Genomic DNA, 18,087 nt, shown 5'->3' on the forward strand with positions numbered 1-18,087 from the left:
ACTGAGAGCATTTATTTTTCGAGTACCAATTAATTCAATTTCATATCTAGTTAGTAGCAGTTTTATTTTTATGATTCTCAAAGTGCAAGTTTATAGTTCTTTGAGATATGGAAGCCATTTATAAGCTTACTAGACTGCTCCTCTGAGAATACTGTGACTGCTCTATTAGAGTATATCAATCTTTTTGCCCGATTTTGTGCTAACAATGATTGTGGATGTTCCTTTACGAATTTTTCTGCGATACTACACGAAAAATGTGTGAATTCCAATTGATTATTCCTGAAGATCAATTATTCCGGAATTATTCCTGATTCTTTTTACCACCGATTATTCCAAAAATTATTCCGGCATAATGTACGCATGTCTACACAACACACATGCAAACTTTGTAGCTAGTCTATTAAACACTCTTAACTAGGTATGCCGAAGTGAATAGACAAACCGGGCACTTCCTTGCACCATGTGCGGACCACGTGGCCATTCTACGAAATAATACGCATGCAAAAAAATTACACGAGGAATTTCCGGAACACGAGGACGATCCTCGTCCTGTCAAAAAGCCGAGTTCGCGGTTCCTCCTTGGCATATGGGAATAGCTACTTGATTTAGTGGTGACTCGAATGATGATGAAAGAAAAAGAAGTGCTAAAGCTTACCTTTTCAAAGCTTTACGAAGAAATCGACGATGTCACTTACGACTGTGAGGACCTTCTCAAAAAAATTCATCAGAGTGGGTTGATAAGTGGAAAAAGCTATCAAGACATCACGAAGAAACACGAAACTTGTGAAAAGAATAGGTAGGCATATACTGAGACTCAGAGACCACAAGGTGTCGGGGGTGACTCAGTAGCTAATGCCACAGATAGCTATTATGCCAATACTGAGTAATACTGTGTCTGACTCCAAGAAAATATTCATTGTTTCCCATTTCCCGCCCGCATGCAGATTCTCTTCCCGCATGATTATTCATTATTGCTGTCAACTGAACATTAGGCCACTATGACTCCAATTGGCATAGCGGTTTCTGGTCCTATTCACTCTGAAAGGGGCATGCAGGCGGGCGAATTTTTTCATTATGTCATTCTTATTATATTGTTAAAATCACTATATTAAAACTCTACTAGATACCGCTACATGACTATAGTACATACACTAGCATGAATTATTTATATACATTCAACAAAGCAAAACCTGACATTTAGACACCAATCACAAAATATGAACTAAATGGCTTCTAAAAACAAACTTAAAAAGCCAAAAGCTATGTTACTAAGGTTCTCACCAACAATAACACTTACTAGAAAGCAATCATTATGCAACATGTGCAAACAAGCAGGATAAACATTAAGTAGAGTATGCGCATGCATGCGTAACGAGCATCAAAATTGTAATAATAGCAATAATGACTAATCTAGAGATTTCTGATATTCTGGTGCGGGGGGGACCAGAAACCGGTATACCAATTGGAGTGGCCTTATTTATCCTGTGATTGCATAGCAGTAACTAGTTTAGCCTAGCTTTTCACTGTTCAGGTTCTTAGTTTAAATATTTCTATTGTATTCTTACCTGTAAGTTAGTTATGAATTTCGAAAATTAGTGTATAATGAATAATGGATAATGAACCACCCACTCGCATGTATTTTTGAGGTCAATGAAATGGAAAACAAGGAAGTGACCTAATCTATGACTATATGTGTGTGTATTATAATATGCATGCAGGTATGAGGCTGTAGTTTGGCCAGTAACACGACCACATTGGCTATTGCATGGCAAGAACTGTGTTTGTAACTGCAGTTTCACATAAAGGAGGTCAAGATGTTTCAGTCTGGTTTTGAAGCCATTCAGGCACCAACCTATTTAACTACATTGGGCTATTACATCATGACTGCATTATTACACACAGGTACAAGGAATTTTAAGGATCATAAAAATAAAAAATGGTGAAGAAAGAAAAGATTACATGCCTGCACCTGAAGATATACTAGTGGACATTAAATCACTATATACCCACAGCTGAATTAGAGATTAAATTTATGTCCACTAGTTTATCTTCGATCAGGTATAGTCAACTTCCCTTATGTCACTACAAAAATCACCTCTGCAGTATACAGAAAACTCAAATGATTCCCATTGCAAATGTGTGGAAGCCATCACATAGTACTGTTAATCAGCACCTTGAGCTGTCTTCAATGAGAAATGGGACACAGAAGGACCATGATGCATTCATTGGAACGTATTGTGGTATGCCAAAATTACCTGTCAGGCTTAAGCGACATTGAAAAATCCTGTAGCGTTGGCCATTATTCAGTTATGCTTGTCTGAAAACATCAGTTAATCAGTCAGTAGAAAATTCCACTAAATAATTTTATAAGTTTCATATCAGCCAATAGGGGTGTACACTGAAAGTACTATTAGGCATTATTATACCTAACCAATAGTACCATGGTGCCATGAAGGTATTGTGAAGTTGTCAGTATATTTTGCAAACTTCAATGTATGATCCCTAATAGGCAATACTATCGTACTGTGTGACACTCTAAGTATCTGTGTTAAAGCAGTTGTGTTTTGTGCCAAAGATCATGAAAAAGAACAGATGTATTGCTGAGAAATCACATTATCTGATAGTGCAAGAATTGCACTATTATAATTGAAGCAGCACAACTCCAAGGAACTACAAATTAGTTGTATAATGAGATAAGTGCATGAGATAATGTGTGCCAGCCAACTTTTACTATAGTTACATTTTGTGACAAGTCATAGTGACATCATAATGACTTTGCAGAGTGTAGATCACCAACACAACCTTCCCCATGGTGTCCGGAGTGTTTATAGGTGTTATCATAATAATATGTATGTATACTATGAACTTTTGGAATCATGTAATCCTGTGCCAGGTATCCATGGGGCTTCAGCCATAAATTTGTGACCAGTTTGCAAAAAGTGGTTTCCATACATATCCAGTTTACCAACTTTTACAATTCATAACTTCAGATTGAATAAAGCTATTGCCTTGAATTATGGTCAGGAGTGAGCGCCAACATAAGCTTAATATGGATGGTGAAAATTTCAGATTTGTGTATATATGTCTTGGTAAGTTATGATCTTCCAAATTTGTAGAACTGGATGTGTTTGGAAGACCCCTTTTCCATCACATTAATGTTTGTTTGCTCCCTTGAAAGGATTCCTCTTAAACAAGTTCCGCTATATGAATGTATGGGAAAGTTTTTTTCATCAGCTCAGACATTTGAAGAGCTTATGCTGTCTTTGCTCAAAGGAAGTTTTCAATTAATAACATAAACCAACCAGTTTAGGTCATGGCTGTTGCATCACTGCTGGAGTACTACAATGCGTGGCAGATCTATTTTTGGCCTATGCTTTGCCACAAGCTTATTAAACTAGTTTATTAACACACTTATGGTCTGGGATAATTGATAAGGCCTTACCCATATCTTGTATGGGTGCACTCAGTGATAATGGTTTGTAAACATGCTTTATTACCATGATATGGGATTCTAAGGCACTCATTAATACTGTTTTACTAAAGTAAATCACTGAACATGTATATAGCAGTAATGTATTCATAGTGCTATGATCATTTTAATCTGAAAACCAGCCATTGAGTAGCTGTGTTCATATTGTGCAATGACTTTTGATAAACTTCAACCTATGAAAGCATCGCCATAGTAGACCACTCAGGTTCAGTGGAATTTCAGACCCAAACACACTACCTAGTAACAGATTGTGGTAAAGCAATCGACTGACCTTTACTACACTGTCATTAAGGCTTGATTCTGGTCACTTTACATTGTAAAACAAGATGCTAAAACCATTGTTTTCTATGACTTGCATTCTTATTCTTCACCATGGCATGTAAAAGATCCTTGAAGCCATATCTTTACCTATGAATATACTCTTTGTGCCATTCTTGATGATAGTGATGTTTACACATGTGAAAAACATGTAGTTTAAAAAAATACTGTGCTCCAAACATTGCCAATAAATTCCTCATGTCTATTAAAGTAACTGTTTAATGACACAAGTAAATGTTTGTGTGCCAACATGTGTTCATACCTTATGTGTGTTGGTAGCTTGTATTTTCCTGCTCAAGTAAAGAATAGCCTATTCATTGTGAGCAAAGTAAGGCCATACTTATACTCTACCTCGTATTGGAAATATTTCTAGCAAAAGTAAGCAACTCAATCACAAGAGGAGGTTTGTTATGTATCATAGCCCTATGACACTTGATTACACAACCAAGGATGGCACCAGATGTTAAATGTTTGTTATGTATCATAGTCCTATGACACTTGAATACATACACAACCAAGGATGTTATGCCTAGTTGGGGTTGTGCTGCAAGAAGCACCCCAGCAGATAGTTACTATCTTCTGCATATTCCTCACTCTTTGACTGCTTTTAATGTTATGATGCTAAAAAGTAGTTGGTTATGTTTCAATCAGTGTTGTAAGTTACATATCCTTATCTGGGTCGTTTGGGTCACATTTTGATCAAGTGTAGTGGGTCTTACCCACTTTTGTGAATATCTTGATCTAACCTGGATTAGATCATGTGTGATTATAAAAATATTAACAAGCATTGTACTGATAGAAAAGCAGTTCTACTGTATAGCCTTCTCACAGTTCCCTACTGGGATAACATTCACAGAGGTATAGAAACTTGAGTGGAGCTACTTACACTTATCAGGAATATGTACTATGTTACTGTCTGTAGGATACTGGAGCTACGTCCACCCATAAAGATTGTACAGTACTGTCTATAGACACATGTGCATGGTACCATGTTTACTTATTGGGATTTAGTGCTATGACATGCTTACAATTGTAGGTTGCTGAAGCTGTCTGCAGATTTATTTGTGACTAGCCTGCGAAAATAGGGCAAGTGGGCACATAACTTTTGCAAACTTCAGCTTTCACTCATAACGTTTTATACTATTATGCCATGGCCATGCAATTTTCAGTTCTTAGTAAGCATTTCCGTGGCATCATGATGCAAGTTACAGAATGCAAATAGTCTGATCCAATACTGAGATATGACCTGAAGTGTGATAAGATGTAGTCATGCCCTGTTTTTGCAGGCTCGGTCACATTTGTAGAACCACCCAATCTTTGATCATGTGTGTTTAAAAATACTCTTTGGTAGCTACTCTTTTGTTTTGCAGACAATCCTTCCTGTAATTTAACAATCTGTATAATCTGTGCCATAACTAGTGGAGCTTGGGACTTGCAGACAATTAGATTGTGCCCAAAAACACACTATCTCCTGTCTGTGGAAAATCTACGTAATTTTAATTTGCTTGTAGATGTCTCTTTTCCATGTTTTATGTACTGTTTCTCCCTTCAATTCTCTTGGACACCCAGTAGCACTTAACAAAGCAGTGGTGTAGCAAATGGGATTGCACATTTGTTCTAAATCAATGCCATATTTATACAAAGTGCTGGGATATTACCTTAAATAACACAGATCTCTTTTTTTGCAGATTCCACCTTGTTGACCGGTGGGTTTCAGGTGTCCGACTGCAAACATATTTGCGTACAGTATGTAAATTCATGAGTCCATTTTTTACTTTATGGACTTTTCCTTTCAAGATTGATACAGGTGCTAAGGTAACAGTAACATCTGAACAGACGTTATCTTCTACAGCACTATGCAAATTATCAAGGATTTACCAAGTATGGGCTTACAGTCAAGTTATACATGCATGTATAGCACATTCTAAAAAGCTGCAGTTCGTTTTTGTGCACATAAAATTTTTATTGTGTAAAAATAAGACGGGACTAGGTACTCTGTATTACGCTAGTTCTGCAACCATCAATACTAACTTGAAAAAAAGTAGAGCAGGGCGTATTGCATCTTTTGCAGGGCAGAAAGAGTGTGGGGATACGTACATGTCTATAGATCGGGTGCAAATTAACTTATACGATTTATGTTTTTATCTCATTCCATGTAAGTGACAGGAGAGCAATCGTGTCTTATATAGTAAAGCCTGTAAGTTTAGAAACAGACCAAAAGTATCCTGACTTTTAAGACATCCTGATTTTCTAGTTCAGTTTAGTGTTTACATGCTGCTAAGGGATACTTTTAAGACCATTGTCAAGTGTCCAGGTTATTCAGGTGTCTTCAGTTTTGATTAGCAAATTCCACTGTATAGACTTTTCTGTCAGGAATCGTTAGAGCTTTGCTTTGTTAGGGTCCACGGAAAAAAAAAGATATTCTCTAATTAACTACCTCAGTATACCTATCTTTTTTCATGTGTTTGGCTGAGTGTAACTTAAAAATTAATCACATAATTTTTTTAACTGCAGCATTTCGTAGCTTTCTTCCGATGCCTTGATATTCAGTCTACTTTGAAATATAAGTGCTTTGATTTTATTGGTCAGCTTCTAGTGACAGTACAATTATATTTTGTGTGGCTTCATAATAAATAACTACCAGCATTGCTTCATCAATGTAGCACCATCATAATGTAGCCAGCAGTATCAATGCAAGGATTCAGACATTCATGGTAAGTGTAACTGTAATCCTACTAGGGTAAAAGCAGGGATACAATGCAAAATTTTCATGGAGCTGAATATAGAGTCACCTATAAAAGCTAATAGCAGTAGTTATAAACTGAATTGTATTGCTGTGTAGTATGTTTCAAAAGAATCAAGGTGCATGAGGTCACAGGTGCAGTCGGACTACTTTCTGTGAGATATAAGAGCTTAATAGAATCTAATGACACAGAAATTGTACCAATTGCAAACTGAAAGAATGACTATTCACTTGGCTAGCCAACTAAAAACACCAAGTTCTTTTAAAATTATCTCACTGCTCTATTAGACTTTAGACTCTATTTAGGCTGTTTTGGGTGGGTAATAAATCTCATATACTCCACCTTGTTTTCTAACATACTTCATGCTTTCAGGCTTATTTATTTATTTATTATTACTGAGCAACCAGCTCTGCTGATGTGCTCAGGAAAAAAAAATCAGGCTCAATATAACATATGCTCAAAACTAGGTTTATCCAATCAGTACGCATTTTTCATGTGCAGTGATGTAACAAGTGCGGCTAATTTAACCACTTGAAACTTTGTTATACTGCACAAATACATATAATAACGGTGCTGCCTTTTTGTGCTGTGATCTTAGTACGACAGAGCAATGGCGCCTCTTGTTAATTCTACTGTACACATTTACAGGAAAATTAGCTACAGCATAGTAAACTACATGACATGTATAGTACTTACTGTATCGTGGCTCATGAAGTCTCTGCTGCACTAGTTTCTTGGGCTGCACATCACACTGCCACATAGCTATCTTGCAGCCAAGGAAGCCGGCATGCTACACCATGAGTATATTGACAGGAAGAAAGAAAACAATACTTTCATGTGTGCATAACTGGCCTACTTCACAGCATTGTACTGTCTGCCAGCTACGGTAGGCCACACAGCAAATTTGATTAAATTTGCACCAGCCGTGGGAATTCAAAGTTTCAATTTAGTTTCTTCATTTTTTCTTGGTGGGGGGTACAAGGGATTTTGACTTATTTAGTACACTTTGCAAAACTGCTATAAAACACAAGCATATAACTCGATTGTCTCGATCTTTGGCATAAAAATGAGGAGCGTGTAACGTTGAATTCATGTACCAAGTTTGCTATGAATCTGATGAATATCCAAGGTGTTAAGAGCAGTTATTCACATAAAAAAGATCAACTCACAGCTACAGGATAAACCGAGTATGGGAATAACTTAAAATTTGGTGTGTACATAGTCAGATTATCGTAGCAGAGCCTTTTGATTGTTTGAAAAGCAATAGAGTAAAAGGTTATACCAAACAAGACTAAAATAGAGCAGTCACCATGGGGTAAAATGGTGCACAAAATAGTCGAAAAAACTAACCAGAGCTTGAACCAGATACTCCATACCTAACACCTGCATCCTTAACCGCTGAACTGCTGCTATCATTACTGATCACCTCACTTAATTTCTGCTTTATAAATGAAACTTCTAACTTACATAATAAGGTTTATAATTTCATAGATCTACCAATATATAGAAGTACTAAATTTTCTAGAACATTGTATGAATGCTCCAGTAGATTCTGAAGTCCTCAAAAATGTGTATTCTACTACTAAGAGCATTACAATAATATTACCAAATATTGAAGTGAAGCAAACAATACATTTATAAGTCTTTCTTCAAATATCATTATTGTGTCTGTGTAGAAAAGAAGAAATATGAGCAAAACCAAACCATCAAGTCAGCCATATAGGCTGATTTTTGGGCTTTATAAAATACAAAAGAAGTGAAATCCACACAAAAACAACCAAGCTGGTGTGGCCTTAAAATGCCTGGGTGAAAAAGCTGTGAATAGGTGGCAGCCAACAAATGGCTGCAATGATAATATTGATGTGCACGGATTAGCATTAACATCATTGCAGCTGATTCTTGGCTGAAACCTTTGATTCACAACTTTTTTTCACCCTGGCTACACCATTTTTTCACAGCTTGGCTGCTTTTGTGTGAATATTTACCAAAATCCATTGTCTTACATATTATTATGGAATTTGTGTATCTTGCTGTTTAGGCTTATGGTTGATGCTTTATTGAAGGGAATACATAACACTGGTCATTTTGAAATGCTGCTTAAAATTTTATTTGCGGACAGAAATTTTTATGAGGTAGCTGAAAGTATCATGATGGTTTACTGTGTTTTTAAAAACAAGGAAACTATTATTAACACTCTCAACTTTGAAGACCTACTTGCATGTTTAAAGCAAAAACATTTCCTGACAGAAAAGGAAGAAAGAATCCTGTCTGAAAGAGGAAAGAATGTCAGTGATATTATAGAAATGTTAAAGGACAAGGATTTGGATTCTTTTAAAGTGTTCTCATTATCTCTCAAAGAGTTGAAGCAGGAAAGTGTGATCACTTTAGACGGGAGTTACTCAAATTGTTCACTCAATAATTTCCAATGCTCTTTACAAAAACAGTATACCAATCATTCCTTCACAGAAACTTCACATATTGATTTTAATCTTCCGATATCAGATGACCTTAATATTGCACTGATAGAGGTTAGTGAAGAGGATCACAAAAAAGAGTCTGCGTTCTTTGACTACTACAGTTTACTTCTCAATCATCAACCTAACTATACTAGAACAATGCTTTGCTCTTATTCTGATATAGTTGTTGAGAATTGCAGAGTGGTCTTAATTCAAGGATATCCTGGAAGTGGCAAGACTTTTTTAGCTAAACGTATGTGTACAAAATGGGCAAAACGAGAACTACTGCAACAATTTACCTGTGTTATCTTTTTGCAACTGAGAGATGAAGAAATTGCTAATGCCGACTCTTTAAAACGACTAGTAGAATTACATATTGGAACATTGACCAAAATGACTGTGGATGATATTCATGAATGCCGTGGTAAGAATTTACTGATTATTTTAGAGGGATGGGATGAACTACCAGAAGCCAAACAACGTAGCAGCTTATTCACTAGACTTATATCTGGTGTTCTTCTTCCTGAAGCAGTAATTGTGATCACGAGTCGTCCGTCTGCTCTTAGAAGCCTAGATTACAAGCATATTCAACGAAGAATTGAAATTCTTGGATTCACAGAACAGCAAGTTAAGCAAAACATAACACATTACTTTCATGAGCATAACAATGCTTCAGAACCTGTGGAAAAATTTTGTTCTGAATTAGAACGCCTTCCACTTTTAAAATGTTTTGTTTTTGTTCCTATAAACTTAAACATTTCTCTTTATATTTTTAACACATGTGGTTATAAACTACCTGAAACGTTTACAGGTATGTATAAAAATTTGGTGCTGATTCAGCTACGACGCTATCAAACTAGGACTTCATATGGCAGTGCATCTATCAGTGATCTAGACAGTTTACCTCCTGAAATTGATGACATGTTGCTTAGACTAAGTAAAATGGCTTATGACCACTTAAATAATGATATCACCTTAATTTTTTCTGAGGCTAAGATAAAAGAATACTGCTTTGATTCAACTGATAAAAGCCTTGACAATTTTGATGGGATGGGATTACTACAAGTTACCAACCACAGACATTTTGAGTCTATTAGCAAATCATATGAATTTATTCATCGCACTCTTCAGGAATTACTGGCAGCTTGGTACTTATCTCGACAAGAACCATCATTTCAGCAAAAACATTTACAAAGTATTTTTAACAAGAAAGAATTTGAAATGGTTTGGATATTCTTTGCAGGTTTGACAAAGTTTTCGAAGGTCTCCTTCAAAGAATTCTTTCCAGAGAATTGCATGTTTAGGATTAAAATGTCAAGCTACAGAGCACTCAGTTGGTATTTGAAGACTCTTGCAAGGAACGTTTTTATTAGACATCCTGATGTAAGTGAACTATGTGAAGATTTTTTCTATGGAAAACACTATTCCTATAATATGTCCAACTGCATTTCAACAGAGTTTCAGACTACATTAATTGCAGCAGTTATGGAAGCACAAAACCCTCAGTTGTGTAAAGAAATGTGCGACAGTTATCTGTTCTATGGTGAACCTTGTTGGTTTTCTGTTCCAGAATCTGCTTCAACACCTCAGATTTTATCTGCATTGTCTTACTGTATAGCTCACAGTGAAAAGAAGTGGATGGTTCAGTGCAAAGTATTTGATGAGAACAGGGCAGGCAATTTTCTGAAATATTTGACCAATCCTAATAATAACCACAGTGATAGTAGAATTTGTCTCTTTGATGTTGATTGCAGCCAAAATAAAATCAATGGCATACCAAGACTCGTGCGCACTCATAAACATCTTCAGTGGTTACTTTTGTCGTGTTGTAAACAAGCAGATGACAAACTGATAATTGAAGTTGCAGAAGCCCTAGAAAACAACACCTATTTAAAAATGCTTCATCTAGTTGGCTGCAATGTAACTAGTGTTGGCATTAAAGCTATTGCTCATATGTTGAAGAAAAACACTACTTTAAAATGGATCGGATTGAAAGATAATATGGCAACTTTGAAAGAGGAAGATATAGTAACACTGCTACAAATAGTACATGACCATAATGATACTATAGTTATGGTATTCCTAGACAATATACTATACACATCCCAGAAAATTCAAGAACAACTGAAAATTGTCAATGATAAAAGAAAATTGAGAGGAAAGCAAAAGTTGAACCTCTCTCTTTTTGGCAGTTTCAAGCATTATGAATTCTTTCAGCATTTATTTTCAAGTTTACCATTTGTTAGAAAAGACATAGTGAGTTGAATAATTGCTTTATTTGTTATGACTTGTTCTGTACTGTGAATCTTCACCAAAACTTCATAAATGCTAAGGCTAGTGGTTCAGTTTTTAATTATAGCATGTGCTCTAAAGAGATGAATCAATGGCAGTGTTTTAGAATTGGCTGCAATAGTGATAATGATTATACATGTAACCATGGTGTTTTTTATTTAGTGCATTCAAGGAAAGCATTTTGCCTCTAGTAAATTAAAATTATCTATTGCCCTCAGGTTATTGGGAAATTCTTAGCATCATACAGTACTACCGTACTATACAGTATATTAGGGATCATGTATGTTTTGGGCTTTTATGGCCAAAAATATCATCCTAAAACTAGCCTCACAATACCATCTTGGCAGTGTTGGTGGAGGTATAAGCAAGCCCAAAAGTGTCTACAGAGCAGTCAAAATTAAGTTGCTATTAAAAATCATTAAGCAGAATTTTCTACTCACTGACTGACTATCTGTTTAGCTGGCTAACTACCTGATTCCTTCAGACAAATGTAACTTGACAACTGCTATGGCTACGGGACTGATTGTTTCACTGTTAGACTGTGATTTTCACTGTGATTTTTTCCCATTTGTATTATTTTGTTAACAGCACAAGGTGTCGATTCGTGGTAGCGCCACCAGATGGCTTCCGTACATTTGTAATACGAGTTTCCGTTGTGACTGGATTGATTGGCGATTGCATTCTTCTCGTAGTGTTTCTTTGTTTGTAGTACATGTAACAGGCTGAAAACATAGCATGATAGCACTTTGCAGAAATTGTTGTTGTGGTGCACGCATTTAGATACAAAATTAATTTTGGTATGCCTGGCATAATCCTTCCTTTGATGCAGTATGCGTGGGTTCATTAGTCATGATTATGTTTAAACAAACCAGTAAGTAGATGCTACCTGCCACCAGGAAATAGATTGGCTATGCCTAATCATATTCATGTAAGGTCTATAGAGGACTAATTTTTTGACTACTACTATGTATCATTGACTCCTTTGGCCCTTAGGCAAGTTACAATGTACTCTAGTATCTGTGCAAAGGACATAAGCTATGTATATTTGCTCTACTTACCATAAAAGTGCTACTTACCACCTAGGGGTAGAAGGGAAGGGGTAACTGGAACAATTTTCCCTGCCCTGGGGCCTCAGTAAAAGTGAATTTGGTATACTGTAACTTATTTTCTACCCCTTGGCCCTGCTAGTGCTCTCAGACAGATGAAATAATCTCATGAAATAAATATGCCTAGTTGACTCCAACCTTATTCCACAAACCACGCTGGTAGGGCCACCAATACAAGAGGGTCCCTGTACAAATTATTACACCAAATACATTTTTACTGAAGCCCCAAACAGACCAGGCGAGGAAGGATTGCTTCAGTTTCCCCCACCCTTTTTAGGTGGTCCTGCACACTGGTAGTACTCTAATATAATTATGGTGAGTAGTTCAAATCTGCATAGCAGATATCCTTTACACAGATTCTATGATGCATTGTCATTTCTAAGGACCCAAGGACACAGAGTGAAGACTCTCAAAAATAGATGATCACTCTATAGACCTTACATGAATATGATTAAGCATAGCCAATTTATTAGTCAAATTCTTTTATCAAAGGAACATACCACCATTTCATTCCATTCCACATTCTATGTTTTACAACATCCCACTACTATCTGAACTAGTGTGTACAGGTGTAAGTGGTCTGTATAAATAGTACGGTGGGTGCTGAATGTAAGTGGATGGCCCTTGTGGTTCTATGAATATCATTATATTATTAGATCCATGATTGCTACAGGTCATGACCTCACTCATGAATATGATTGTGATGTGTATATGTGAGGGTATTAGTGGTCATGAATCTACAAAAAATGTTCACAAATAAGCAGCCACATGTAAAATTAGGAATTTTAAACTAGAGTAGGGTAGTGCCCCAATAAAAAGTACTTAAACAAGCTGGATCGGAGTAGTGTGTAATGGCTAAGAAGCAAATATCCCTAGTATGCATTAGAATCCCCACAGCACAGTGGGGATATTTGCTTCTGGTGTGTTTTACAGTAATTGGACACTACTGCAATCCAGCTTGTTTCAGTACTTTTATTGAGGTGCTACACTGTCCCTACTCTAGTTTAAAATTCTTTTTTTTTTGTATACAGGCCTGCGTAATATTCCAGCATAATTAATAAAAGCATAATAGGCTGGAGTGCTATGCCAGCATAATGCTAGCATATTAAGTGAATATTTCAAACTATGGAGCTTAATTTCATGAAAATAGATTGATACTCCCTAATAGAGCATTTAGTGGAAACTGCAAACCGCAATAGAGCACTCAAAAATAATGCATTGTAAATAGCTCCTTAGATTGATACTCTCTAATAGAACAGTCACTCTGTAGTGAAATACTCTAATAGATAATTCACTGATTAAAATATTCCAAGGTAATAGTAAGAAATGTTGCTAACCTAGGATCATAATTGCAAGCATAATGGGAACACTGAAGAGTATAATAGGTGAAACTTTAGGGAAATTCCTGAAAGTGTTTTGGACAAAATGTTTAGTATAACTCGGGCCTATTCATATAATTATGCTAACCTCTTTCTATTGTACTGACCGTTACACCTGTTACCACTTTGAACAATATGAATCACACATTAGTGACATTACGTAATATGCCAAAGTGTAATCACTTCCAATCTTTCCTTGGAGCACCCCTTTGACTCCTTGACATGATCATGTTTATTGCTTAATATTTTTGCTGCTGCATCAAAGTACCTTTTAATAGTTCACTCCAAAGTTTTATTTTTTCAATGACTGAACTTATGCCATGTTTTATACTGACAGGTGTGAACTAGCATTGCACTTGGTTACCATATACATACATACATACATACATACATAGTACATACATACTGACTACATACAGTATGTTATTAAACTATTCATGTAGTGATTTAAAACTACACATGATTATATTGTTGAAAATAATAGTGATACACCGATACCACTCTTTCACTGTCGATCCAATACCGTGGTAGAAATGGCCACACTGACCTGATACTGATGTACTTTGCCACAGTGATATTATGCACAAGAAACAGCTAGTAATTTCAAAAATATAATAAACTAGCTTACTAAGCACATTTGCTAATCTCATCAACTGTAGTTTGCTTGTTTGGTGGCGACCAACCACAAGAATGATAACTTTTATGGCTTCAATGATTCTTATTTTGTGGCTTATTGCCATTTCTACTGTACTAATAATGCTGGTGGTTGGCTTCCTGCAAAGAATTTATGGCTTATACGCATCAGCTCTTGCTCAACTCTATTCAATGCGCTTAGTATTCCACTATCTTGAAAAGCAATTTAATGACATATATTATACAAAGTATAGGTTGGTGTTAGGTATTTATAGCTTAGTCTGTTATGGCCAAAATAGGGCTAATGCTGATACTACTATTGTGCAGTGCTTCACTAGGCAATTATCATTAACCATGGTGATAAGAATAATTTTGAATTTTTTTTTGTAAAAAAACACAAGTTCTGTAATTTTTTATTGTGCCAATGCATTTAACAATACCTACAGTACAATTAATGCACAGTAAGAGCTACATATTGTATGTGACCAAATTTGACAAAACAAGGCTTCCACACACATTCAATTTTCTGACTTTAACTGTAACTTGACTACTCAGTAAGCTATTGATCTAAAATTTTCACGCTATTCTTCCTTAGCATTGTAAAACACCACTCAGTCCAGGTCAAAATTTGAAACATACTCTCTACATTGAGTTATGGTGCTTCAAATTCATAAAAGTGGATGTGTGTGGAAGTCTTGTTTTGTCAAATTTGGTCACATACCTTATGTACATACCTTAACATAGTCGAGACCTTGTATGTGCTCTCTAGCCAGTCATTAAGTATTTTCTGAGCATCAATCCAAAATAATGTATGCCAATACTCATTCCACAAGATCATGTAGTGGACATACCAATGTTCTGGTTCATTTCAAGGATTTTGATATTTGATGAAAATTAATTTGGGTAAATTCTTACCTACTGTATTTAGTGTTATGTAATAAACTAAATGATTCAAATGACAGCTGTTACAAATCATGTATATGTGACCAGGTTTATCAGTCCAAAACTGTACAAAACCAACCAACATCCCCAATGAGTAGCTACATTATCATACAGTAATTGGTATTAAGCCTCTTTAACAACACAAGGCTAGTTAGAGAGCTACTATTTCTACATGCTTGAATGGTGACTTCTGGCCTTGTTGTATGTGCCTGCAGCTGGCTTGATGGAAAGCTGGGTACAAAGGTCATTGGTCTTGTTCATGCACAGCTGGCCAAATTTTGTCTGTGTTAAATTTGCTGCGTATTAGCTTTTAAGACTCCAGAGCAGCCCTATAATATTGTCTCTAGCCTTCTATGTACTTGTCCATATTGCAATCTAGTTGGTACCCTCTCCACCAGCCACTTTATCATCCACCCCAATGTAATTGCTTATGATCTTACAAAGTTTTTATCTTAAGCTCAACAAGTACAGTGTAGTGATACTAGTACAGGGAATTCCCTGCTAAGTTGTACTGATTCAGAAGTGAAATTTTCATACACATACATGCTCACCATTGGTGAGTTACAATGGTACTTAAGACTGTTCATCTCAAAACTACTGATGTACAACTTGGATGGTATACTTATATCACATTTTTAGATGCATAACTGTAATACAAAGGTACACTGTGTTTTGTAATTTTTCAGTCACCATCGAGTGTAATCACCAGAGATATACAGTCACCACAACAGATAGTTGTTAACCTTGGAGAGTACCCCATAAGAATGGTGTGTCCGGAATGCCATGAAGAAATGGAAACTAAACTTGCAACCAAAATTGGGACATTTGCATGGATATTGGCTTTACTACTTTTCTTCTCTTTCTTTTTGTGGCTGTGAGTACATGCAACTTTATTATGTACATTGAATGAATATTATTTTATCTTTTTCTTTAGGATTTGCATATTGCCTCTTGCAATTCCCTTATGCAAAGATGTATCTCACTCATGCTCAAAATGTAAAGCTCATCTTGGGGTGTATCAGAGAATGTGAAGCAAAACTGACAGAAGGGAATTAACATTCAAATACGTACTGTGTAATGAGTAGCCTAAGGTGTATTATGTGTAAATCTATTCATGTTGTACTTCACTTAGCCCACCAAACTTTATACGGTGTGCTTTAAAGTTCAAGATAATAATAATTATTATGTACAGTAGCAGTGTAGTTGACTATGTAGTAAAATACTGTTATATGTGATACTTGAATGTATTGATTATACAGTTTTTATTTTCTTCACTGTGTGCACCAAACAGTTATGAATCACTTTTGGTGTATGAATCACTATTTGGTGGTCGATACATATTAACACTCAAGCGAAGTTTCCACCCTTAAAATGTGGTGATAATTAGCAGCATTCTCTGGACATAATACTTCAATGTTATCAAGAGACTGTGTAATAGTACACCTTTCTTTCGGTAATACTTTATGGAAATTTGAATAGCTGAAATTCTGATGATATGATTCACTTAAGCTTGGTGAATGTATGTGTAAGAATTAGGAGAAATATTGTTATAATTGCAGTTTTCTCCCATAAAATGAATGGCCAGATTATGCATTGCCATTATTGTGGTTGAATCGAAGTGCATTGATTTGTAATTCAGAGTGCATTTCAGCTTTAACCCTTTGTTTCCCACCAATAGTTTTTGCCATACATTTTTTGACTTCATGATAATGTTTATTTTTAGATGAATAGAAACAGCTTTAATAATAACATACATTTTTATTGTATCAATAACCTCTAAGCAAACTTTAGAAATAAAAATTTCCTTATAAGGATCTAGTACAACAAGGTATTGATATATATTCTTATATATTCCCGCATCTATGTCACGACAGTATTTTCTTTGTAAAACCATCATAGAATAATCTTTTGCGCTGAATTTTTTTCTGCTAGTGCCTAAATGGTGTAGCTACCCAGCAAACTTGTAAAAGTTGTAAATAAACAGAGTGAATCTATTGTAATAAATTCTTATACATTTATTTCCCCCTTTTGCAAATTTAATTACATCATTCTTCTGATTAGATTATTCAATCACCATCCCGGCCATTTACACCACTAGTGCATAATTATGTAGAGAAGTGCTACTAAAAATTTGGTGATGATACCTGCAACTATACAGGAGTTATAAGGTTATAAAGCAAGGAGTGTAATTGTTTGGTTACAGGAATTTGGGAAATGAAAGGTTAAATTAAACCAACGCAAAAGTACAAGGAAAATAGTGATATGAACTGATTTTTGTGATATACTGTGTAACATGTCACATGAAAATGGAATATTATTTAGACAGACAGGATTACTGATATGTCCAGGGGACCAAAATCACTGTTAAACAATAGTTACAGTACAGTAGACCCTCAGTTATCTCACCCTCGTTTATCCGCATCCTCGTTTACTCAAAATTGAAAATGACTATTCTATTAAAGTACTTTGAGTACACATGTATGTTCTATTAGAGTATTCTCTGTATATAAATGTATGGGCTTCAAACCGTTCACTTATCTGAACACGTTTTGAGATACATTGGGGTTCAGATAATCGAGGGTCCACTAAATCTGATCAACAGTGGGATTGGAGAAAAGCAGTTTTTACTGAAGGAGTGATGAAATGAAGTGGATGGTGGTGATATGTAGGATAGGAGGTGGTGAAGAAGTATGGAGGAATCTTCGAGGTCAAGAGAGCTAGATCATT

General features: G+C 35.8%; 1 protein-coding gene across 1 annotated transcript; it reads left to right on the forward strand.

Moving 5' to 3' along the window:
* The first annotated feature begins 542 nt into the window (after positions 1-542).
* LOC136258606 (protein NLRC3-like) lies at positions 543-16,676 on the forward strand. The gene is made up of 4 exons (XM_066051949.1): positions 543-796; positions 8,591-11,264; positions 16,047-16,234; positions 16,295-16,676. The coding sequence occupies exons 1-4, from the start codon at positions 621-623 to the stop codon at positions 16,389-16,391; spliced, it is 3,135 nt and encodes a 1,044-aa protein (XP_065908021.1). The 5' UTR covers positions 543-620; the 3' UTR covers positions 16,392-16,676.
* Positions 16,677-18,087: the final 1,411 nt, after the last annotated feature.

The sequence above is a fragment of the Dysidea avara genome, chromosome 6, assembly GCF_963678975.1.
Source record: "Dysidea avara chromosome 6, odDysAvar1.4, whole genome shotgun sequence".
Taxonomy (NCBI): Eukaryota; Metazoa; Porifera; class Demospongiae; order Dictyoceratida; family Dysideidae; genus Dysidea; species Dysidea avara.